The sequence below is a fragment of the Aspergillus ochraceoroseus genome (assembly GCF_002846915.1).
Source record: "Aspergillus ochraceoroseus IBT 24754 chromosome Unknown P175scaffold_11, whole genome shotgun sequence".
Taxonomy (NCBI): domain Eukaryota; kingdom Fungi; phylum Ascomycota; class Eurotiomycetes; order Eurotiales; family Aspergillaceae; genus Aspergillus; species Aspergillus ochraceoroseus.
In genome coordinates this window covers 50,634-78,323 of record NW_024468486.1, presented here as the reverse complement: position 1 = coordinate 78,323, position 27,690 = coordinate 50,634, and the positions used below count along the sequence as shown (strand labels likewise).

Here is a 27,690-nt window from a genome sequence, read left to right as displayed (position 1 = left end):
AACTAACTATATAGCTATATAATATAGATATAGCAGTCTATATTTTAAATAGGTTAATTAGGAAAGGTAATAATAAAGAAAAGCTACTTATATAACTTTTTTATAAAGGATTAAATATCTTAATTAAAAATATTAATCTATAATATATTTATATATAGAAATATAAGGTATTTATAAATATTCTATATAAGAATAAGATTAAAAATATAAAAATATTATCTAGAGTAAAAATTAGTTAACTAGTTAGATATAATAGAGATTATATCTACAAGGTATAATATCTAGATATAGGGAAGATAATTTAATTAAGGAATATAATATTTAATAAAGGTAATATTAATAAAATAGATAGAATATAATTATAACTTCTTAATAGACTAAAACTAAATAATAATAGTTTATCTAGAGTAACTATACCTATTAATACTAAAAGAGAAAGAATAATCTATAATAAAGTATTTTAAAGTAATACTATCCCCTAAATCTTATTATTAGTAATTAATAATAAAGTTATTATAGGGAGAATTTAAATATTAATATCTAATCTAGTCCTACCTAAACCAAGCCTATCTAACCTAGAGGCAGGTACTAATTTAATATATCTATACCTACCTGCCTCTAGGGCTATCTTTAAAACCACCCTACCTGACCTAGAGGCAGGTATTAAACTTATCATACCTGAGCGGCTATCTATCTCTAGGGCTGCCCTTAAGGCTATCTTTAAAACTACTAAGCTTATTATACTAGAGTAGATACCTGCCTCTAGACCTGCCTCCTAGGCTATTTCTAAAACTATTACTAAGTAAAATAATCAAGTAATTAGCAAGGATATAGAGGAGATAGTAAGATCTAATATAGAGAAATAATCTAGATAAAGTAGATATAAAGAAATAATTAATTATTTTATTATAAATAATTTATATACTAGTTAATTTATTTTTAAAAGAATATTAATATTATAACTAATATAAAGGCTTCTAGAATTATTTACCTAATATAAGAAGATCTTATTAGTTTTAGAACTTTTTAAAAATAACTATACTCTAATAACTTTAGATATATTAAAAAGGAAGTATTTAAAGACTAGAAAGTAGGTTAAATTTAATATTAAGAATATAGAAATAATTAATCTAATAAAGATATAGAATCCTACTAGTAATAATACTAGTAATAATATTATTACTTTATAGAAATCTTCAAGATTTATAAAGAATTAATACTAAAGTATTTATTTTAAAGATAAGTAGGTAAAGTAACTATAAGAAAAAGAAGTAAAATAGAAATAATAATCTTAATCCTAGTCTATATTACCTCTAAAAATATTTCTAGAAATATCTTATCTACCAGGATCCTATCTAAAGCTAAGAGAATCACTAAATATAATTACTATAATATTACTAGATCCTAGTAGTTTTATACTAGAAATTAAGCCTATAAAGATTTATAAAGTTAGAATCCTATAGATCTATACTTAAGTAATAAAGTTATTATAAAAGGATTACTAGATATAAATAATATAAAGTTAAATTAGTAAGCTTAAAATTATTTAAACTTATAAATTTATACTATTATTAAAGAATATAAAGGTCTTATTAGGAAAATAAGTATATAACTTAAAGTTAGATATAAATAATAATATATTATAATTTTATATAAGATAGGTTATATATAGAAATTTCTAAAAACTAGATATAGATTTTAATTAAGTCTATTCTCTAGTAATAGTAAATACTTTAGTAAAGCTATTTTTAAGTATAGTTACTTATTTTAATTTAAAATAAGTATAATTTAATATAGTAATTACTTATTTTAATATAATAATTAAGGACTAAAAGATCTATATATACTAATTAACTAGTTTTAATAAGTAAGATAATATAGTATATTTACTATTCCAAGCCCTATATAGATTATAATAGTTAGTATTTCTTTAGTACAAGGAATTCTATAATATTCTGGTAAAAATTAGTATAAAGATAATTAATAAAGACTTATATTTCTACTATAACCTAGATTAGTAGCTAATACTTATTATCTATATTAATAATATAATAATTGCTGGCCCTAATAAAGTAAATATTTAATAATTTATAGATAAGCTAGAAAGATATTTTAAATTAAAGTAACTAGATAAACCTATATAGTTCTTAGGATATAATATTTATAGACTACTTAGTAATCTAATATTAATATTTTAATATATATATATTTAAAAAATATTCTATAAATAGAATTTTTATAGTCTTTAGCCATATTATATACTAATGACTCCAGGATAGAAATTAACTAGAGAGACACTAGATACTAGTAATATTATTCTAGATATTGTCACGGCGACCACGTGACATGCAACCACATGCCAAACCACATGCCGAACCACATGCCCAGTAACCAAGGGTAATCAGGAGAACAGCAATATTCAAGTCGCCTGTGCTGCGCTAGCAACTTGACTAGGCAATATAAATAGCAATATAATAACCCCTGAAGTACTAAGAGACAAGTACTTTATTTTATTACTTCTAATACCTTCCTACTATTCTTATACTCTGTATAGCTTTGCTTTCTCTACTAATACTATCTATACCTAAGTGCCTTGCTAGTAAGATGCTTATAATTTAAAGTACTTACCTTAACCAAGTAAAGTAATATAGTAAGTATAAGAAGGACTACCTGCTCCTCCTCCTAAGAGGTAGTAGATCTAAACTCTATAGAATCTATAATTATGGTCCTAGAAACTATTATTAAAGAAGATTTAATAGTACTAGTAATTTTCTAGTACTAACTTATTAAGTTAATAAAAGATAATAAGCTATAGTGCATAGCCTAATATATGGTATAAGCTATATAAACAGGTAGGAAGAAGGTACCTAAACCCAAGTTCTTTAAGGTATAAAACCTAAAAGAACTTAATATCTTTCTAGAAGACTTCTAAGATTACTTTAGATTATAGGGGAAACTTTATAAGAGTAATATAGTAAAGGTTTATTATATTATAAGTTACCTAAAAAATAATATAAAATAAGTATAATATTCTAAGTATAGAATAAATCCTAAAGGACTTACTTATATAAAGTTTACTAAGTTCCTGTGGAACTTTCTAGAACTAGAGAGAGATTATAGATAAATAGTAGCTTACTAGCTCTTATATATAAGATAAGGACTATAATAGAGTATATAAATCTTAATAACCTAGATAAAAAAGTTTATCCTAATAATTAAAGCTAATCTTAAAGGATTTCTCTACTAGCTAGCTATTTAAATAGCCTGGCCTAAATTATATAAGAAAATCTAGTAGAATATAATAATATTATAAAGTCTAGCTAAAGTTACTAAACTAGGGGCAAGATATGAGAAACTTTAAAAATAAGAAAAATAGAAAAGGCTAAATAAAATATAACTAAACTAATTTCTAGGATCTTATATATTAAAGGATAATTTAAGAAAAAGAAAGAAAGATAATAGTAAAGTAATAAATCCCTAACTAAATAAATTCTAGTAGAAAGAGTTAAAGGAGGAGTAGCAGAACTACTAGAACTAATAAAAGGAAGGCTAGTATTACTAGTATAATTAAACTAGTTATATTACAAGGAAATACCCCTAGTATAAAGAAGGCACTAAGGGGGCAGGAAAATTAGAGAACTAGAATTAATAATAGTTAAATATTCTAGAATCCCTAGTACTCTAATAGAATAAAGAGGTACTAGCAGGACCCTTTCTAGCTACTATAGCCATCCTAGTAGGTAAGAAATAGGTTATGATAAGGGTACTTATAAATACTAGAGTAAATAAGGACTTTATTTCTTATTACTTCTTAATTAAAGAGAGAATAAATCTTAATAAAATAAAGATAGAGTAATCTATATATTTTACTAATAATTTAATAGTACTGTGCTATATAAGATTCTAGGTAAAAAACTAAATTATAGATAACCTTAATAAAATTAGAGAATTTAATATAGAATATTATATAGTAGATTTAAAAAAAAAAGAATATTAACTAATTCTAGAGTATAGCTAGTTAAGCCTGATTAATTCTAATATTTTCTTAATAGCAAATACCTAGCACTATTAAGGAAAAAAACTAAAAATTAAGATTAAGTTACTTAAGTAATTCAAGAGTATAATAAAGTAAGAAATTACTATACTAATCTTAAGTTAATTATATAATAATAATAGTATAATAGGGACTCTTCTTAAATACTATAAAAAATAGAAATTAGTATTCTTAGAAAAAAAGATAAAGGTACTCCCCTTTAAAAAAGCTAGTTATAATATATTATTAATTACTAGTATAGTACTATTAACAGGCTGGCTATATAATATATTAAGGATAGAGTTAGTAACTTTAAAGGAGTATATTAATTAAATATTAGAAAAAGAATAAATCTGACCCTTAATAAGTATAGTAGGTATGCTGGTACTTTTTATATAAAAGACTAATAGATTACTATAGCTCTATATAAATTATAGGGGCCTAAATATAATTACTATTAAGAATTAATACCCCCTCCTATAAATTAATAAATTAATAGATTAACTAGTTAGGGCTAAATAATTTATTAAACTAGATCTATAAGATACCTACTACTAGATCTATATTTATTAGGGTAATAAGTAGAAGACAGTATTTTATATAAGATATAGATACTATAAATATCTAGTTATATCTTTTAGATTATATAATGCCCCAGCTACCTTTCAAGTATATATTAATAAAGTAATAAAGAAGATCCTGGATAAATTTTATATAATATATCTAGATAATATCCTAATCTATTTATAAATAGAGAAAGAATATAAGTACTATATTAGTAAAGTACTATTATACTTCTAGAAGTATAACCTTTATATAAAATTTTTAAAGTATAACTTCTATTAGGAAGAAGTATACTTTCTTAGCTTTATTATAGGAATTAAAGGAATTTAAATAGATCTCAAGCAGGTATATACTATAGGTAACTAGCTAGAATTATATTTATTCTATAATATTTAAGTATTCCTAGGATTTATAGGATACTTCTAAAGATTTATCTACTAGTACTCTAAGATTACCACCCTACTAAGTAATATACTAAAGAAGATAGTAAAGGGGAGAAAGAGTAGCCTCTTTAAGATAATAGAGAATAATTAAAGTATTTTTAAGGTACTAAAGTAGGTATTTTCTAAATTACTTATACTATAGTATTTTAACCTAGAGAATAAGATACTTCTAGTAACTAATATATTAGGATTTATAATTATAGGAATCCTAATATAATATAATAGTACTTAATTTATAAAGATATAGTATACTATTTAGTAACTTATAGCCTTCTACTTAAGGAAATTAATTAAGGTAAAGAGAAGATATAAGACTTATAATTAAGAATTATTAGTTATAGTAAAATACTTTAAGATATAGTATTATTATCTTAAAAGTAACCTATATATAATATATATATAAATAAATTATATAAATCTAAAATATTTTTATATTATAAAGATCCTAAATTAATACTAGACTAGATAGGCTAAACTCCTAGTAATATATAATTTCTAGATTAAATATTAGCCTAGTAACCTTAATCTAGCTAATATATCTTTAAGGTAAAAGAATTATAAACCTACTTAATAAGATATAGCTAAGGGACTCTTACCTATACTTCAGGTAAAATTAGGAGGTTTATAGAATAATTAAGGTAAGAATAGAATAGTAGCTTCCTAAGAGACCTTAATTATATAGTTAAAAAATCTAGAACTTTTAACTTAAAGAATACTAGCGCGAAGGGTAGCTAGTAATAAACAAGCCTATAAGATACTATTAACCACTCTATAAGACTTACTTTAGGAGATATAATATAGGGATACCTATATAAGTTAAATTTAAAGTAATACTAGTAAGAAATATCTAGCATGCTAGAAATATACTTAAATAGTAAAGAAATTACTTAAATAAAAAATAATAAAGTAGCTCAAGAATAATACTAAATAAAGATAAACTTATAAGAATAAATAATATATTAATAATAATAAGCTAGTATAATATAATAAGGCTATCTATATCCCTTCTAATTAAGTAATATATTAAGAATTATTAAGAATATACTATAATAATTTATATATAGGCTACTTTAGTTAAGAGAAGATATTAAATCTTATTAAATAAAAATTCTACTAGGATACCCTATAATATAATATTAAGGAATATATAAAGAGCTATCTAATTTACTAGAAAATAAAGGTATCTAGATAGCTTTTACTAGGCTAGCTTATAAAGCTCCTAGTACTAGAATACTCTTAGTAGGACCTGACTCTAGACTTTATTATAGGCTTACTACTATTAATATAAAAAGGGCGCATGTATAATACTATCTTAATAATTATAGATTAATATATTAAGAGAGCTAAATACCTCCTAATAATAGGGAATATTAATACTAAAGAGCTAGCTAATATATTTATAAAAGAGATTATACTTAAAATAGGAGTACTAAAGAGCCTGGTAAGTAACTATAGCTTGCTCTTTACTAGTAAATATTAGACCTAGCTATACTAAGAACTTTAAGTTAAAGAATAATTAAGTACTATATTCTACCTATAAATAGATAGCTAAATAGAATATTAGAACTAGATATTAGAGACTTATTTAAGGACCTATATTAGTTATTAATAAATTAATTAAATAAACTAGCTAGATATGGTAGAATTTATATATAATAATATAAAGAATATATTATTAGGGATATTCTCTTATAAGGCATGGTATAGTTACTAGCTAGTACTACTTAAGCTTGCTAATATCAGGGACTCTAGTATAGTTATAGTAGTAAGAAAATAACTTAATTAACTATAAGTAAAATACTATTAGCTAGAAGAGAGCCTATACTATACTACTAAATAGCAAGTAAGGAGCTATAACAGGAAGTATTACCTAACTAAATATTATATAGGCTAATAAGTACTACTATCTATAAAGAATATCTGCATGTAGAGGCCTAGTAAGAAGCTAGATATTAAATATAAAGGGCTATTTAAAATAGTTAAGGTAATAGATTAATAAGTATACTACCTATAACTATCTAGATTATATAGGAAAATCTACCTAGTCTTCTATATATTACTTTTTAGGAAATAAAATACAAGAGATAGTAATTTACTAGTATTATTTTAACTAGTTATTATTAATAATAAGGAAGAGTAGGAGGTAGAATAAATTATTATATAATAAAAGCTATATAGTAAGGACTAATACCTAATTAAATAGAAAGAATAGCTAATATATAAAAATACTTAATAATTAATAAAAGATTTAAAAAATATATAAGATATCTTGAATAAGTTCTGCTATATAAATAAGATATAGGTAAGATACTAGTAAAATATTATAAATAAATAAAATATAAAAATAATAAGTTAATAAGATTAAAGAACTAAAAAAATTATAAAAATATATTAATAGTACTATTCTTTCTCTTTTTCCTACTAGGTTTTAAGATTTAACAGGAGCATACTATAGATATTAAAGAATTTTAAGAAAATAACTTAATTTTATTATATAAAAATAGAAATAGTAGGTACCTATATTATAATATTAGTAAATCTTTAATTATTATAACTATTCTAAACCTCTTTATTACTATTCTCTAACTCTATTATACTACCCCTAATATATTATATATTAAGCAGGCAAAATATATTATAGTTAATAAATTAAAGTAATCTCTCTATCTAGTCCTTAGTCTTAAGATAATAAATAAAAATCTTGATAGTATAAACCTATTAGATACAGGCTACTATACCTGCTACCCTACTAAATATTACCTAAATTTCCCTAAGACTAATCTATATAGGCAGGATAATAGGGAAGTATTTTTTATATAAATAGGTATATTAAGTATACTGCTATTCTAAATTTAGGTATATATAGGAACAGGCTTCTATAGGACTATTATTCTTATACTACTAAAATTTAGTGCACTATAGGTAATATAGTGTCTAAATAATAGCGGCCGGGCCAGCAGAGGCAACTAAAACAGGTAGAGTAGCCGGGGCTACAGTAATAATAGGAACTGGTGTGATAATAAGAGCTGGCATGATAATAGGAGCTGGCATAATGATGGGAGCTAGCATGATAACAGCAGTAGGAGTAGCTGGAGTCACCGCAGTAGAAGAAGTAGAGGGAGAGGTAGCGGGAGTTACTATAATATTAGAAGTAGCTATAGAGGATAAGAGAGATATAATCTTACCAGATAATATAATAGTAATAGCAGGAACTATAAGAGATATACTAGTAGTAATAGGGATTATAAGTACTATAATTAGTATAAATATAGGGGGGTTTACTATAGGAGCCTATAAATAATTAGTATAATAGACTTGTGCTACTAGAATAAAGGTACTTATAAAGGAAAAAGTAATAATAGTTAAATAGACTCTCTTTTACAGGAATATAACTAGTATAATACCTAATAAAGGATACTTAAGAGGAGCCATAAGATTTATAATATAGTTAATTATTACTATAATATCTAAGTAATAATAACCTATCTAAAATAATATATTAACTTATTAGAAGGGACCTTTTAAAATATAGATCAGGCTAGGAAATATATATATAAAGGAGTATTCTCTTATAATATTTATATTATAATAATATTTTTACTTATTACTAGTATACCTAGTAAATTATTTATTTCTATTTATTATTTTATTTAAAGTAAAATATAATATTATTTATATTTTATTTAATAAAGTATAATTAATAAAGATAGTATTATATATATTATTATTATTTCTAGTATTAAATAAAAAAGTAGATTATATTATATTAACTAGGACTAGCTCCTCCTTAGCAAGGTACCAAGCCAGATCAGGCATAGCACACGCGGCGCGCGGACGCGCTACCAAGGAGAGGGGAGGTAATTATTATAGTAATTATATAATATATAACCACATACTAAACCACATACTAAACTACATGTCCAGTAACTAAGGATAATTAAGAGAATAGTAATATTTAAGTTACCTATATTATACTAGTAACTTAACTAGACAATATAAATAGTAATGTAATAACCCCTAAAATACTAAGAGGCAAGCACTTTATTTTGTTATTTCTAATACCTTCCTACTATCCTCATACTCCATGTAGCTTTGCTTCCTCTACCAACACTACCCATACCCAAGCGCCTCGCCAGCGAGACGCTTACAGATATTATATATATCTCTGCAGGTGAAGATAATATTGCCTATTATTAGGAGCTAACTAGATCTTTGAATTAGATTATTATTCAGACCTAACTAGATATTTAATATATAATAACATAATTACTATAAAGGAATTATAATCCTACTAAATTAGATTATAATATAATTAAATAAGTTTTCTAATATTTAAAGAAGATCTTAGATTATATAATAGTCTTAGGCTATTTAGATAATCTATTATATATATATATTAATACCTTATATATAGATTATAAAGATAAGAAATTAATAAAAGGCTTTATATTTTTTATATTTAAAGTACTAATTATATAGAGATTAGTAAAGTAATTATTAATTATCCTAAGTTTAATTATTACTAAATTTATTACATAGAATATAGTAATAAAGCTAGCTATATAGCTATAAAAGCTATATATAGCTATTAGACTAGAAAAGTTTATAAAAGATACTATACTTTTATATACTAATTCTATAAATATTATTACTTTAATAAAGAAGCTAAATTATATATTTATACTCTACTAGATAGATATTTACTACTTCTTTATTAAAGAGATAATTAAAAATAGCAAAATTTAGTTATAAATAGTTAGTAGAGAGGATAATATTACTAATAGGCTAATTAAGGTACTATTAACTATGAAATTTAATAAATTTATTAAGAGGTTAGGTTTTAGTAGGTTAGAGATAGACTCTAAATAGCTTTATATAATAGATATATTACTAAAGAGGGTATATTAGAATACTATACTTAGTGAATATAACTAGCACCACCATAAAGCAGCATTACTATAAAGAAGAAGATAGTGACATGTGACTACTCTATATATTTAAGGCTACTGTTTCCTTCTAGATCTCCATGCTTCCTCCAAGCATCTCTCCTTCTCTCTATTTCCTAGTTAGACCCAATTGAATCTATTTTGGTCAACTTTCTACTGTCATAGTTTGACAACCTCTCATCAGTTACTAGTCTAGATTATAGTAAAAATATAGATCTTTATTAATTACTTTTATATTAATTTTTACTAGAATATTATAAAATTTCTTATATTAAAAAAATACTAATTATTATAATTTATATAGGACTTAAAGTAGTAAATATATTATATTATCTTACTTATTAAAACTAGTTAATTAATATATATAGATTTTTTAATCTTTAATTATTATATTAAGATAGATAGTTATTATATTAAATTATACTTATTTTAAATTAAAATAAGTAATTATACTTAAAAATAGCTTTACTAAAGTATTTATTATTACTAGAGAATAGACTTAATTAAAATCTATACCTAGTTTTTAGAAATTTCTATATATAACTTATCTTATATAAAATTATAATATATTATTATTTATATCTAATTTTAAGTTATATATTTATTTTCTTAATAAGATCTTTATATTCTTTAATAATAATATTTATTTATAAATCTAAATAATTTTAAATTTATTAATTTAATTTTATATTATTTATATCTAGTAATCCTTTTATAATAATTTTATTATTTAGGTATAAGTTTATAAGATTCTAACTTTATAAGTCTTTATAAATTTAATCTCTAGTATAAAATTACTAGAATCTAGTAATATTATAGTAATTATATTAGATAATTCTTCTAACTTTAGATAAGATTCTAGTAAATAAGATATTTCTAGAAGTATTTTTAAAGATAATATAAACTAGAATTATAATTATTATTTCTATTTTACTTTTTCTTCCTATAATTACTTTACTTACTTATTTTTAAAGTAAATACTTTAATATTAATTCTTTATAAATCTTGAAGATTTCTATAAAATAATAATATTATTATTAATATTCTTATTAGTAGAATTTTATACCTTTATCTAATTAATTATTTTTATATTCTTAATATTAAATTTAATTTACTTTTTAATCTTTAAATACTTTCTTTTTAATATATTTATAGATATTAAAGTATAATTATTTTTAAAAAATTCTAAAACTAGTAAGATCTTTTTATATTAAATAAATAATTTTAAAAATTTTTATATTAGTTATAATATTAATATTCTTTTAAAAATAGATTAATTAGTATATAGATTATTTATAGTAAAATAATTAATTATTTTTTTATATTTACTTTATTTAGATTATTCTTTTATACTAGGTCTTATTATCTCCTTTATATCCTTGCTAATTACTTAATTATTTTACTTAATAATAATTTTAAAAGTAGCTCTAGAGGTAGGCCTAGAGGCAGGTGTCTACTCTAGTATAATAAGTTTAGTAGTTTTAGAGATAGCCCTAGAAGTAGCCCTAGAGGCAGGTAGCTACTCAGGTATAATAAGTTTAATACCTGCCTCTAGGTTAAGTAGGGTGGTTTTAGAGATAGTCTTAGAGATAGGTAGCTATAAATATATTAAGTTAGTACTTATCTCTAGGTTAGATAGGCTTGATTTAGATAGAGCTAGATTAGGTATTAATATTTAAATTCTTCTTATAATAACTTTATTATTAATTACTAATAATAAGATTTAAAAAATAATATTATTTTAAAATATTTTATTATAAGTTATTTTTTCTCTTTTAATATTAATAAGTATAATTACTTTAAATAAATTATTATTATTTAATTTTAATTTATTAGAAAATTATAATTATATTCTATCTATTTTATTAATATTATTTTTATTAAATATTATATTTTTTAATTAAATTATTTTCTTTATATCTAAATATTATATCTTATAGATATAATCTCTATTATATTTAATTAATTAACTAATTTTTACTCTAAATAATATTTTTATACTTTTAATCTTATTTTTATATAAGATATTTATAAATATCTTATATTCTTATATATAAATATATTATAGATTAATATTTTTAATTAAAATATTTAATTTTTTATAAAAAAATTATATAAATAACTTTTCTTTATTATTATCTTTTTTAATTAACCTATTTAAAATATAGACTATTATATTTATATTATATAATTATATAGTTAGTTCTATTTTTACTTATATATATATTATGCAGGTGGTTTGGATTATATAGCTATTAAATTATTTAATAGTATTATTTTCCTCAGGAGTTTATAGTAATATTAGTTTATATATAATATTAAAATCCTTGCTCTATCTAGTATATTTATTAAATTTAGGAGTAGAGTTAAATCTAACCCTTCTAATATAAATACTAGTTATATTTAGCTAACTATTATATATTTCCTTTAATATCTTTAAAGATTCACTTTTTACCTTCAAATATTATATAAAAAAGTATTTAGAATAATTATTTAGAACTAGTAGGACATACTTAATACTATCTTTTTTAATTAGTTTAATTTCTTAGAAATCTATATATATAAATTATAATAATTTTATTATATATAGTTATAGTTTTCAGGATATCTTTTTTTTTAATTTTAATAATTAATATACTTTATAATATAGTTTAGTATTCTAATTAGTAGGCAAGTTATTAGTAGCTAAGTTATTATTATAAAGTATTATTTTATTATATTTTAATTATTTAATAAATAGATAATCTAATTATTAATATAATAAATCTATTAATATAATAGGTATAATTACTACCTTATTTAGAATTAAAAATAGAATATTATTATCTAAAATAGTATATTTAATTACCTTATTTATTACTATTTTATAAATATATTAATTTTTTAAGTTAAAATAAATTTCTAATTCTATCTTTATTCTTTCTACTAGTATTAAGTTATATAGTATATTTAGATTCTAAAGATATTTTATTTAATATAATATTAAAGTATTATTATTTAATTTAAATTAAATTATTACTTTTCTATAATCTTAGGAATATACTACCTTATTATTAGAGGTAATAAAATTATAATTCTTAAAATTATTTAGGTCTTTAATTAGATTATTAAAGAGATTATAATTATTATATATTATATAGCCTGCTCTAGAGTTATATAACTACTTATTTCTAAAAATAATTAATATTAAAGTTATTAGTATATTAACTCTAGATAATATAAAATTATTAATATCTAGAATAGTATTAACTTATATAGCTAGACTAATTTAGCTTTAGGTTAAATTATTCTTATTCTTTAACTTAAGTAACCTAAAATATTAAAATATAGAAATTAGTCTCTACTCTTTCTTTTACTTATTAATTACTAAATTTAAATAATCCTTAATATTATATTTTTCCTCCTTATAAAATAGATATAGTATTCCTAGTTTTTTAAATTATTTTAACTAGTAATTAATATAGTCTATAACTATTATATTTTATAATAATATATATTTCTACTATTATTACTATTTTTTTCTATTATTTAATATTAATTAAGAATTTAGTATATTTATAATAAGTATAATAATATTAAATATAATATTAAATAATAAATTCTTTTAAACCTTATTCTTTACTATATTATATATAGTATAAAAATACTTTTATATAATTATTTTAATAAAATTATTACTTAAGTTATTTAAGATTAAATTTATAAAGCTTATATTATCTTTTTTAAGCTCCTAAAATATTATAGTAATTACTTAATAAGATATAATAATTATTTTTAATTTATTAAAAGTATTTATCTTCTAGATAAAATCTAATATAAATTTATTAATAATTATATAATTCTTATATTTAATCTTAATAATTTTTCTTTATATCTAATATATATATCTTTAATTATTATTAATAATTATTTTTTATAACTTTTATATAAAATTATTTATAAAAATATATAAAGTAATATTTATTAATAATTTTTTTATTAATTTCTTATTTATTAAATATAATATTTAACTAGCTATTATTTATAAAAGAAGTTCTTATAATTTATATTTAAAATTATTAAATTATAGTCTAGAAATATTATTTTTAAGAAGTTTATTTATCTTATAAAATCTTAATTTTATTTATATAAATAAAGCTTAAATTTTAAATTTTAAATTATTTTTTAATACTATTATTAGGCTTAAGTTAAATATACTATTTTTTAGCTTTATTATTTAATTTTAGCTATTAATAAATAAGGTAGTAGCTATTAAAGGTAGGTATAATAAGTTAGGAATATTAGAATATCTACTAGGAATAGATTTAGTTATTATTTTAATTAAATTATAGAGATTTTTTATATATTATTACCTAGGTAGAGTAATATAATAATAGTAGGTAATATATTTACTAGAATCTCTATCTAATTAAGTAATAGATCTCTATATAGGGGTATAAGTGTCACGGTGTAGCCATGTACCTATCTGGTTAGATTCTGCCCTAACTGTCCGCCTCTACTCCTGTATTTAAGCCATGTTACCTCTGATCCTGTTATAGCTCTTTAAGCTATGTCCTTGTCCTAACCTGATCTCTACCTATTGTACCTATACGCAGATAGCCTGAATATATACCCTACTATTAACTATACCTACTACCTATCTACTTCCCGTAATATTATATAGCTCCTATCCTAGGTATAGCTACTACTAGCATGTTAAAATAACCTAAACTATTCCTAATTATAGACTTAGTTAAGAAGTTCATGAGCTATATTACTAATAATCTTACTATCTAGATTATTTACCTTAAATCTTATAATAGATATACTAATTTCCTAAAGAAGGAGATTCATGCCCTCTAAAATTAAGTTAATAAAGCTAGCCTAAAGCTAGCTAAGAAGGAGGGAGTAATACTATACTAGAAGGAAGAACTAGAAGTAATTTAATAGAAATTAATTAAATCTAAGTATATATTTATTATACTATAGGTTACTACTATTTTTACTATACTTATTCCTGCTATTGCCCCTACTCCTACTAAATATGCTCCCCTTACTAAAGCTATAGTAGCTAATATAATAAGAGTACTTATACCTGTTTCTACTAGTCCTCTTTTTAATACCTATCTTAGTAAGAAACTCCCTAACTTACAAGAATTTAATAATACTTATTTTAATCTTTACTACTTTATATAATAGATCTATAATAAAATAAATACTAATCTAGATTATTTCCCAGCTACTAAAGCCTAACTAATCTATATAATAAGATATTTAACTAGAAAGACTTATAAATTAATCCTACTTAAGATAAGATTTAATATCCTCTAGTTCTTAGATTATTCTAACCTACTTAACTATCTAGAAATAGTATTTAGAAATCTTAATTAAGTTTAAAATACTTAGAACTATCTCTATAATTAGAAATAGAGAAACTTAAACTTTAATACTTACTTTATAGAGTTCTATTACCTTACTCTAGAAAAAAAAATACTTAATAATTCTTTAATATTTTTTCTAACCTAAAATATTTTAATTAAATTTTAAAATATATTACTTTATAATCCTACCTTATTCTAAAATTTTTAAGAATATACTAACTATTTCTAGTTATTAAAAAATTATTACTATTAATACTAGCTATAAGTATCTTATTCTTGCCTAATATCTAATTCCTACTACCCTAGTCTAGTAGTACCAAGAAATCTTCTTAATTCTATTTTATCTAGTTGCCTAGTTATACCCCCCGCGCCTAGAAGAGATTTAAATACTATAAATCTATTTTATACCTACTATATATTATACTCCCCCAGGAGAGAATAATATAAGTATAAGGAATACTTTTACTATAGAAATAAAGTATATTATATAAAAAACTACTTCTTACTTAACTAATACCTTATATAAATCTAAGAGTAGATAAATATACTAGTATATTATTCTAGCCTAATTTTTACTATAATATCACTTATTTCCTATATTATAGCTTGGAATAACTACCTTGCTACTCTAGAGAAACTTAACTAATTATACTCCCTTAATACCCTACCTAACTTAGAAAATAGAGTCTGCCTAGCTATAGTTACTATCTAGTACTAGAATATATACAGAAGTCCTTATTACTAGATATATTACTCTACCTATCTTATATTATTACTAAATTAACTAACTTCCCTAATCCCTATTATATGCATGCTAACCTAATAATATAGCAGGTATAACTATACTAAGAAAATCTAAAAATACTAACTTATATTATAACTAATTCTAGAGCTAAAGAAGTTAACTTTATAGATTATTAATAAATAAAAATATATAGACTAAAGACTATTCTACTTCTCTATCTAATATCCTTATCTAGCTTCTATAGTAAGGAAGTAGAAGAAAGTATAATAATATATTATATAAAGGCTAATTTATTATTAAATAATTATTATAACTAGAAATCTATCTTCTATATTACTTATCTCTTCTATTACCTAATTATCCTAAGACTAGCCTAATTTATTATATATAACCTAAAGATATATTTTTCTAACTAAATAATTATATTTAATAGCTAATATTACTATAAATACTATAATATACTTCTTAAGTCTATAAGAGTAAGGGCCCTAATAAATATTCTCTAGAAGGATTAATCTAAGTAACTAAATTAATAAGAAGAATTACTAGAGTTAAAATCTCTTATACTTATAAAAATATACTAAATATCCTTAAGAGTACTAACTATATATACTTACTATCTAGTATAGAAACTATATTAGATTTTATTAAATAAAGTTAATAAAGAACTAAAGTATAAAGATACTAGTTTTAAATTATTATTTATATTTTCCCTAAAACTATAAGATTTCTAAGATATATTTAATCCCTAAGAAATAGAGAAGTTACTACTATACTAATTATATAATTATAATATTAAGATCTAAGAAGGAAAATAGCCCTTATTTAGTAAATTATACCTAATATTATAAGTATAATTAATTATTCTAAAGAAATAGCTAGAAAAGAACCTAAAAAAAGATTTTATATATTCTAGCTTATTTCTAGCTATCTCTCCTATCTTATTTATTAATAAACCTAGAGGTGGCCTCTATCTATATATAGATTATTAAGGACTAAATACTATATTAATTAAGGATTATTATTTATTATCCCTAACTAAAGAAATCCTAAATAATCTATAAGAAATATAATACTTCTCTAAAATTAATTTAATAGCTATCTTTAATAATATTTATATTAAGAAGGGGTTAGAGTACTTAATTACTTTTTAAACCTATTTTAGACTATATAAGTCTTTAGTTATACTATTTAGCCTAACTAGTATTCTAGCTATTTTCTAATATTTTATAAATAATATCCTATAATAGTATATAGATATATTCTATAATATATTTCTAGATAATATTCTAATTTATAACTATATAAGAAAAAAATATACTAAATACTTAAGATAAATATTATAAATCTTAAAAAATAATAATCTATATATAAAGATATTTAAATATAAATTTTACTAGCTAGAAGTTAAGTTTCTAAATATTATTATTAAAAGAGAAGGTACTTATATGAATCTTAAGAAGATTAAGATTATAGTAGATTAGAAGCTACTTAAGATAGTTACTAATATTAAGAGTTTTATAAAATTTACTAGATTTTATTAATACTTTATTAAAGGATTCTTACAGATTCTTGTACCTATTACTACCTTAAAGAAGAAAAAAACCCTATTTTTATAGACTCTAACTTACTAGACTACTTTTAAAATACTAAAAGTAGAATTTATTAAAGAACTAATATTAAGATCCTTTAATTAGGACTAACTAGCTATTTTAGAAATTAATATTTTAGACTTTATATCTGCTAGAGTGTTATTATAATATAATAATAATAAAATTCTATATCTAGTAGGATTTTACTTAAAGAAAATAACTCTAACTAAATATAATTATAAGATATATAATAAGGAGTTACTAGTAATTATCTATTATTTAAAAGAATAGACTCTAGAACTAGAAGAATACTAGTATCTAATTAAGATTATAATTAATTATAAAAATCTAGAATATTTTATAATAATTAAAATACTAAATTAATAATAAGCCTAATAATTTAAATTTCTATCCTACTTTAACTTTATAATTAACTATTACCCAGGTAAGTATAAAGTAAAACTAGATAACTTAATTAGGAGATTACAGGATCTTCCTAAGAAGAGAGATAAATACTTACTATATTAGAGTTAAATAATATTAAAAAGAGAAAATTTAGCAAGCTTCCTACTTAAATATTTAGAGAAGTTATAGAGCTAGTAAATATTATAATTAATCTAGCTTTAAGCTATTACTAGAAGGAAGTTAATATACTTCTAGCTACTTAAATTTAAAGAAAAAGAGACTATCTAGCTCCTTAAATAATTAAGAGAGTACCTAAATAAGGATTATAAATAAAATCTAGCCCCTAATAATATTCTAGAAAGTCTAGAAAAAAACTATAATTATTATTTATTAATTATATTATTTAAATATATTTATTATTCTAGACTTCTATTTTATTATAACTAACTATATATCCTTAATATAAAAGAATTAAAGATAGAACTAATATATAAATATTATAAAAGTATAGTTACTAGTTATTAAGATAGATTAAAAATTTATAAATTACTATTATAATTATATTACTAGCCTAGAATACTATAATTTATAGAATAATAGATTTATAATTATTATATTTATAAATAATCTATATTTTATTAAAATAAATATTAAGAAATACTCTATTCCTTATTTATATTTAAGAGTCTCTAGAAAAATATATTTATTAATTTTATTATATATTTATCCTAAAGCTTAAGCTTTAATACTATTATAATAATAGTTAACTAGTTAATAAAGTTTTAATACTATATTTCCTATAATAATACCTATAATACTAAGAAAGTTACTTACCTATTTTAAGACTATATTTAGAGATTTTATAAATTCCTTAAGTCTATTATATCTAATTAAGGATCCTAATTTATATTAATATTCTAGATATATCTAAATTATATTCTAAAAATAAGATTATTCTTATTTACTACTTATTACTCTAAAACTAATAAGTAAATTAAATATATAAATATTATTTTAGAATAATATTTATAAGTTTATATTAACTATTTATAAAATAATTAGGCTAAATAATTACCTATAGTAGAATTTATTACTAATAATACTAATTTTAAGATTACTAGATATTCCTTATTCTTTACTTTATATAATTTTAACCCTTATATAAGATTTAAGCCTATCCTACTTAATTATTACTTATAAACTTATAATACTTATTAATTTACCCTAATTATAAAGTAGATATAGGAATATTATTATATTACTATAATTATTACTTAAGCTTATTATAAATATTATACTAACTAGAAATACTATCTTACTAGATATTATATTAAGAATTAATTAATCTAATTAAATATTAAGAATATTATAATTCTATATTCTTAAAAAAAATTAGACTAGAAAAATCTAGGCTCCTTTTTTATTAAGAGGGTTATTAGCCCTTATACTTATAAATTAGACCTATTTAAGAATATAAAAATATATCTAGTATTTTATATTAAATTATTATACCTAATTATTAAAGACTTACTACTTAAATAAGAGGAAACTAAACTCTTATATATTAAAGTTAATAGTATTAAGGAATAGGAGGTTAAGGAAGTAATTAACTCCTACTAAAACTACTATAGCTAAGATAGCTATCTATATTTAAAGTATACTATTAAGTAGGTTAGATACCCTATTATTACTAAAGTTCTTACTAGCTATCTAGAGAATACTACTAAATATATTATTACTTATTATTACTACTACCCTAAAAAGCCTAGACCTTAGGAATACTTTACTAGAGCTTAGCCTAAGAAAGGGGATATTATTATAGTATAGCTATATACTTATCTAGTTAGATTCTACCCTAACTATCCGCCTTTATTTCTATATTTAAGCTATGTTGCCCCTAATCCTGTTGTAGCTCTTCAAGCTACATCCTTGTCCTGACCTGACCCCTACCTGTTGTACCTGTACGCAGATAGCCTGAATATACACCCTGCTGTTAGCTACACCTACTGCCCGCCTGCTCCCCGTGACAATAAGAGTATAATAAGAGTTTTTTAAAGATCTATAAAATATAAAATAGAACCTTAAGGAGGGCTTATAACCTAATAAGAGGTTATTAAACTATAATAGTAGAGAATTAACTAAAATAGATTTAATTAGGTTTAACTAGGAAATAGAGAGATGCTTGGAGGAAGTATAGAGATCTAGAAGGAAATAGTAGCTTAAATATATAGAGTAGTCATGTATTACTATCTTCTTCTTTATAGTAATGCTGCTTTATGGTGGTGCTGGTTGCATTCACTGAGTGCAGCACTCCAACAATATATGGTATATAACCCCAAAATACCAGCACAAAATCACAAAGCAGATTGTTGAGTGGTAGACATAATTGATGTTGTGAAAGTTCCTTGTATCCAGTAATATATATATCGGAAAGGTGGTGTCTCTGGAGAGGGGATTCCGCTACCAGGTAATGGTGATCATGGCGAGTTTTGTATAGCACACTACATTCAATGGCACGATAAAAGAGCCATACTCCAAACTGACAGCAGACCCTATAAGTGGACAACTTGAGTAATGTACTATACTAAAGGTATTAATCCGTTAGGGTTGATATCAAATGGTATCTTTCGCGCAGATTGGGGAACAGAAGTTGAAGCAGGCCAGGTCTTATATAAATAAACCCTTACCTTTACATACAAGAGATCTATAAAATTTACCAAGTTTTACTGGATAGTCACACCAAAAAATTGTCAGATTACCTACGTAACTTTAGTGCGATGCCTTGGGAAACTCCGTAAATCAACCAGTTATCCACCACCCTAATTCCAACCGAATAATATTCTCATGTTAGGGACAAATGAAATTATTGAATTAATTAGCAATACTTAGGTATATGAAAATATTTCTAATGTAGAACTGAAAAGCTCCTTGAGCCCCAGTTTAATTTCACACACACAAATTAGCTACCCTAACGGAATATCATAAATCCGACACCCAAATAAGATCACATGTTTATACTAGTGATTCCTAAGGCTGCCACGTCGTCTATCTTTTGGTGGGTAATGAAGTTGAGCATGGTCACGACGATTCAAGAAGTGGCTTCAGTCAGTATGAACTTCGTTTTTTGAACTAAAAAGAGGCGGTTTTAGCCAAATGGCTATCTGATCACAGATCCAAGGGAGAAAATGCCACCACGGTCATCAGACCATGACCGTCCGCAGACGAAATTTATGTTTGTGGGTGGTCCGAGTTTTAACGCCCACCGGTCCGGTAACCTTCGATCAACCCTCCTTCGACGCGTACTTAGTGAAAGACGAGTCAAGAGACGTCAGGATGCGGCAGATAAGCTAGATCATATCTTAAAGGGACAAGGTGACCCGCCAGCCTTCTGTTCCTGCGCTCAGGAGAGCGAATCGTCAGCAGAGGCATCAGGCTATCGCCCAATCAAGCCCAGGAACGAACAATCCCTCGACCCTGCACGCGGTAGCGACACCGGCCGAGATGGCTGTTCTACTTGTGGGGGGCTGCTTCCTCCATCTGCCCCCGCCAGCCGTGGGCAAGCCTCCAGGGTTCCGAGTCCCCAACCCCTTGGGACAGGGAGCTATGACCCCCTGTTGCCTGTAGATCCCGTAGCCTCAGGGCTGAAAGTGCAGGAGCTGCTGCATTTTGCGGTAACCGTAATATGGCCACATTTCCGTCCATTGAGTTATGCGGGCGATTGCTATCACTCATGGGTGTTTCCTGTTGAGAACAATGTACAGCTCTACGCGATTTTGTGGGCATCATCATACCACCGGGACGTCCTGCGTGTCACATACGGGAGAGAGCCCCAGTTAGATTCAAAAGAACAGCTGCAGCTCAAAGGATTGGCTCTAAAGAGCTTGCAGGCGGAGCTGGCTAATATCTCGGGGTCAAGCCCTCTAGACGGAGTCGTGATGTGCGTCCTCTACTTAGCCGTCAATGAGAGGTATATGACAAAAGTATTTCGGGACCCTAGTCCTTTCTGCCCCCCTTTTCAAAACCTGCATGCCCTAGACTTTTACGGCAGCCGAGATTACCACCCACTACACTGGAATGTGGTGCAGGACATAATCCAGAGATTTGGAGGAATAGAGGTGCTGCAGGCTTTTGCCCTGGCTTGGTTGGTTTCTATTTCGGGCCTGATGAACGCAATCCACACGTTACAGAAGCCAGTCTACCCGATTCTAGGCGTGGATGGTAAACGCCTGGATTTACCCCCCCCACTATTACTATTTCACCTCGACCGTGGGCGTTTCCCACACGATACCCCGGGGTTGGGATTTTATGAGCTTTTGCACATCTGGCCGCCTGTAAGGCAGCAAATTGTCTCAGTGTTTATACACATCGGGGAGTTCTCTCAAGTCATCCAGTTTTATTCGGAGAAAACGTGTAGCCCCGCTGTGCTTGACTTAATGGGGGACACCCGAAACCTAGTACACCACCGTTTGTTTTCTTTGCCAGACGAGAACGACCGTCTAGAACTGATTCTAGATTGCGGGGGGCGGTCTTCTGGGGAGACTGAATTGTCCCGGGAAATCTACCTCGCTTGCCGACTTGGCGTGATTTTGTATGCTATTCATGTCACCTATCCAGTCCCACGGTCCCAGGGACTGCGAGATTCTATCCTCCAACGTCTCCATCCAAAGATCGATCGCCTCATGAACGAACAAGTTCCCGGCCGATTGCTCCTGTGGTGCGTAACAATTGCAGTGATCGCTATGGGTGACGGAGCCTCCAACAGTCCCAACCAATTGACCATGTACATGAGGCGCCTATGCCACAATCTAAGTGTCAATAGCTTACCCAAGTTAATGGGCCTTCTTCACACCTTTGTCTGGGTGGACGGAGTAGTTCCGGACCACTGCGAGGGCCTTTGGCGGAGAATCTCTTCCTTATGACCCCAAAGTTCTTTTTTCTTTTTTTGGTTGTTTTTTTAATTAAAGTGGGTCGCCAAATGCCATGTGAATCCCGACAACTTTGTGGACTGAAAAATTGCTGGAATAGGAATATGGGGTTAAAATACTTGACTCTCGGGTTCTGGTTGGCTTGTTGGTAGTTGACTGGGAGGGTTCTTTTAATAGCGCAATTGCGTCCCGGTGGCCTGATGCATTAATCTCGAAGCTAAACACAAACTAACAGAGCTTGAGCCTACCAGATTCCTTTTTCTAACCAATTTCAGTAGGATGATGGGTTACCATGATTGGATAATGGTAACGTTTCTCCGTAGTTGGCTAAATTTCCTCTTGGGCCAACCTTACTCGTGGCCCCTTCTACAGCCACCACCAAACTATCATTGGCACAAGGAAGTTATGGATCCCACTTGTAGCAATCTGATAGCTGAGCCGTTGACTTGGGTGCATCTTGGACCCTGGAGTTCCGCTAGTGTCTGATTAGTATATACAGAGGAGCGGAACAGCGCCGAAAACTCATCTCAAATTACCTTACAAAGCAACAAGGCTTTGAGCTAGCCCGTCATCTCTAACTATTGTCTCCATCAGTGAATTATATCATTTCGAGATCTTCCCATTTTGGTTCTAGTCGTGAATCGGAATGCTTGGTATATGCTAACGTGCATGGCATTTAAAGTGGTCCACAGGGTGCAACTTGGTCTGTTGAAGGCCGGGGAAACACATCTTTTGCCGTCATTAAAGCTCAGGACAGCTGACCCTTTGCTCTTTGTCTTTACACATCATGGACGAATCTGAAGCATCGTTCTCCGCCGGCTATTCTGGGAAAATCTTCCAGGGAATAAACACTGGGTCTTGCTTCTGTGCGGAAGACATGGACACGACCTCCTTCTCTGGCCATCATGACAAGACACACTCAAGGCAGGCCACGGTTCTCGGGAGTGACTGCTGGCTGGGAAATAAGCCTTGGGATGCAATGTTCCCAGAAAATTCGGGTTGTAGCTCGCCTCGAATCATGACAGGTAGCATGCATTATCTTTCATCAGAGCACCCGACCTCTGCTGCACCAGCTAGCGATGAGGGTTTCTCACAATCTTCATCGTCGAATTTATCATCACCCCATATGCCGGAACTTTCTATAAACCGAGACTCCATTCCCAGCGGTGCAACAGAGGTTGCCCAGCAACTTGCTGACGGCTCGCAATTTATGCAGCGGCACAAGGTAGCGTTGATGCAGAAGTTTACCCAGTGGGCAAAAAAGCATGCTAATTTCCATGTTTAGGACACTGAACGGCGATCCCAGAATCGTCAAGCTCAACGTCGCTTTCGCGAACGAAAGGAGCAGGAAAAATCCCAGCTGCTCAGCAATCTGGACAAACTACAGGCGGAGAACGATAGGTTTTCTGAGCGTCTTGCACAAATCCAGAGAAAATATCTTGATATGGAAACAGAAAAAAGGCGATTACAGACGGAGGTTGAGATGTTACGCAGGTGGCAACAAAAAATCACTGGGTTGATGTCTGATATCGTCCAACAAGATCAACCAACAGATGATTTCCTTGAAATGATATCCACAAGCTGCTCTTCTACTTGTTGGCAGAGAGGCATGAAACAGTCGCGGGTTTTCATCATTATGCAAACTTTGCTATCTGTCTTTGAAGAATTCGAGTTTACTCGTCCGGGGTTACATGGGTATAAAAGTGCGGATGCCGCAAAGAAGCAAGACCAACCGCAAGAACATAAAGAAGGCGTTGGGTCTTGATATATCCGGTGCAGCCAAAGTGATGAAAGAAATATCAATGTTAATATTCGGCTATATTTGTAACGAATCTTTTTTTTTTTTTTTTCCCCGTGGAGTTTGTTTAGATGTGAGGGTCAAGATGCATGGTCATCAAAATTATCAGATACAACAATCCATAGCTAATACAGAGTGAGACCCATTTTGGTCGTCTTCATTACTCAGTTGGCCGAACTAAGTAATATTTCCCTGACAGTGTTGGCAGTAAGGCCTTAGTGATCACTAGCCTGTCAGCGGGGTTTCCAACATCCCAATGATTTCTCTAGAGGCAACTTCCCAGTTCGGATTCCCACCAAATTTTCTAGCATCGGGAACGGATCTTGGGGTAAAGGGGCAATTGGTCGAGGCAAGGGTTGAAAGCCAATTAGCTCTACTGTAGCTTTTAGGTACCTGGTAGGTAATCCTTCATATTCAGTCACCAGCGCGGGGGGCTGTTTCCGCGCATATCAAGTGTCATTCAAACCAATTATTTCGGTTCTGCTTTTCAAGTGATGAAACCTACATATGGCCCCCAATGTTGCCAAGACGCCATTCTTCTTTGTAACATTTTGGTCATTTCGACATTAAAGTAGAAGGGGGGGATTTCTGCGAATCATGAAACGTACCCAGCTCGATTAGTGCGAATTAGACTACTATCTGCAAGTGGCGACCCTATCGACTAGTACTTAGCGCGCCCGGAGTCAATCTCGGTGCAGCTGTCCTGGGGAGTAAAAACAATTGGCGCACGTTAGTTAAGGGACGGCTCGGAAATATGTCCCTCAAACTTTTCCGGCCACACGACGGGGTATACGGAGTACGGAGGAGGGTAGTCCAGGAACTTGGGAGGGAATACTGTAAGAGCTGACCGAGCAATTATAGTATAGCAACATCCGCCACGAGGGTGTTCTGGCCCCAAAATGTCAGATTCAATTTGGTCCGACAAGTATATTACAGTATAACACAGGCGGGCTTCTTGCTCCGTCCCGTCGACCAATTCTATTGATAGGCAGATTATCCGGGATCTAGCCTTATTTGACCATAGTGAAGGATCTCATCTCCAGATGCCAAGATTGTCCACTAGTATCGGTCATTTCCCCATGCACCTGGACTCAAGGCAGAGCAATGCAGATGTATCAACTACCTTTGAAGAAACTAATTATTAGCTGGTGATGAATAAACACTTTATAAGATCTGACAAAGAGTATGGAGGACTTGAGGAGACCATCTTGACAGAAATATAAATAGGATCGTACACATCTAGAGGAAAGAGGATATCCAGCAACAACCTCTCCGGTACATCTCCTCACCTCCGACCAGTAGTCCAAAATGCGTTTTATCGAAGCCTTCCAGACGGCCCTTGTCCTGGCTGCCTCTACCACCGTCCAAGCATGGAACAGACTGGACAAAGAAAACGCGGTATGTACTCCGTAGACTCCGCTTTACTACAGGTCCCAAGGTGCACAGAGGAATTGACTGAGTGTTGTCGATCATTTCAGGCCCTTCTTATTATTGACCACCAGGTGGGACTTTCCCAGCTGGTTCGGGATTACAGTACCAATGATTTCCGGAACAACATGCTGGCACATGCTGCCTTGGGAAGCGTGTTTGACATCCCAGTGGTGATGACTACATCTTCTGATGAGGGTCCCAATGGCCTCATGCTCAAGGAGATCCGGGAGATGTACCCTAACACGACCCTTATCCGCCGTCAGGGCGAAGTCAATGCATGGGACAACAGCGAATTCCGTAAGGCGGTAAAGGCTACAGGCAAGAAGCAGCTCATCATTGGTGGCATTGTCACTGAAGTCTGTGAGTAACTACTTCCTACTCGGCCTTACGTTTTATGATGGAGTATTTGACCTAACTCCATTGAAAGGTACTACTTTCTTGGCCCTTTCCTTGGTTGATGAGGGCTATGAAGTCTATGCAAATACCGAGGCTAGTGGAACTTTCGATGCCCGCCTGGCAGAGGATGCCAATCGTCGAATGGAGAAGGCAGGCGTCACCCTGATGGGGTTCTTCGCTATCGTTTGCGATCTGATGCGAGACTGGCGGAACACTCCTGGCCTGACCCAACTGCTTCCCTTCCTTGATCAGTGAGTTTTCTAAGAGATCCCCCCTGCTCGTTATTCTCGGTAATTCTAACATTATTGTGCGACCAGGTACCAGTTTGCCTATGGATTGGTGGCCCGGCACCACGCTGGAGCCATTGTGAACGGAACACTTGCCTCGATTGAGGAGGTCCTAATCTAAGCATGAAGCTTCGATTACAAGGTATGGGATGCAGATACAGCAGTTGTACGGGGTGCCAAAGAAATTAGCTGTTTATGACAAGGCCTGCAGTTAGTTCCGAGCCTAATAGACGTTTAGAGAGAATACAAATATGGGTGGCAGCTATTGCCCACATTTTAGGAACCTCAATGTCTTCCTCAATACCCCAAAAGTAAAACTAAGAGAATAGGCGTAGTGTATAATCGTGAGGGCGAGGCCCACGAGTTAACCGGCAGTGAGATTATCTCCCACTCGAATCGATGATTCGGACAGAGTACTGTTGGGATGAAAAAGGGGGAGGAACCACTAGGATAAACTAGACGAAGCTAATCTACAGTACGGAGTACGGGGTCCCTCTCACCGTCTTTACTAAAGCACAGGTCTGCCACTGTCGCCCTTACCGCCGAGGTTATACTTTCCCAAAGCCGTGCTTGTGGCTTGAGCGTTGGCGGGTAATTCTCCACTATCTCTTCTTAAAGTGAAGAGACCAAAGCCGGCCCGTACTGTATTCACCGCCAAAACAAGGTTGATATGCGATCCTTCGCCGTGGGAAAATTGCTTCCATTAGAACGATTCTCGCGTATTCAGACTACCTCGTTCCGCTCGGAAGACGCAAGTACCCAACG

At 28.0% G+C, this 27,690-nt stretch overlaps 3 protein-coding genes across 3 annotated transcripts; all 3 read left to right on the top strand.

The window, feature by feature from the left end:
* The first annotated feature begins 22,225 nt into the window (after nucleotides 1–22,225).
* Nucleotides 22,226–23,145, top strand: P175DRAFT_0504938 (uncharacterized protein). The gene has a single exon (XM_040897981.1). It carries the CDS (start codon nucleotides 22,252–22,254, stop codon nucleotides 23,005–23,007), a length of 756 nt encoding a protein of 251 aa, XP_040748568.1. The 5' UTR covers nucleotides 22,226–22,251; the 3' UTR covers nucleotides 23,008–23,145.
* A 420-nt stretch (nucleotides 23,146–23,565) lies between these two features.
* P175DRAFT_0560861 (bZIP transcription factor) lies at nucleotides 23,566–24,831 on the top strand. Its single transcript, XM_040901005.1, has 2 exons — nucleotides 23,566–24,238; nucleotides 24,299–24,831. Exons 1-2 carry the CDS (start codon nucleotides 23,801–23,803, stop codon nucleotides 24,776–24,778), a joined length of 918 nt encoding a protein of 305 aa, XP_040748567.1. The 5' UTR covers nucleotides 23,566–23,800; the 3' UTR covers nucleotides 24,779–24,831.
* Nucleotides 24,832–26,119: 1,288 nt separating this feature from the next.
* Nucleotides 26,120–27,096, top strand: P175DRAFT_0540737 (putative isochorismatase family hydrolase; the record flags this gene model as incomplete). The annotated part of the gene is made up of 4 exons (XM_040900345.1): nucleotides 26,120–26,209; nucleotides 26,290–26,602; nucleotides 26,670–26,889; nucleotides 26,956–27,096. 4 exons carry the CDS (start codon nucleotides 26,120–26,122, stop codon nucleotides 27,044–27,046), a joined length of 714 nt encoding a protein of 237 aa, XP_040748566.1. The 3' UTR covers nucleotides 27,047–27,096.
* Nucleotides 27,097–27,690: the final 594 nt, after the last annotated feature.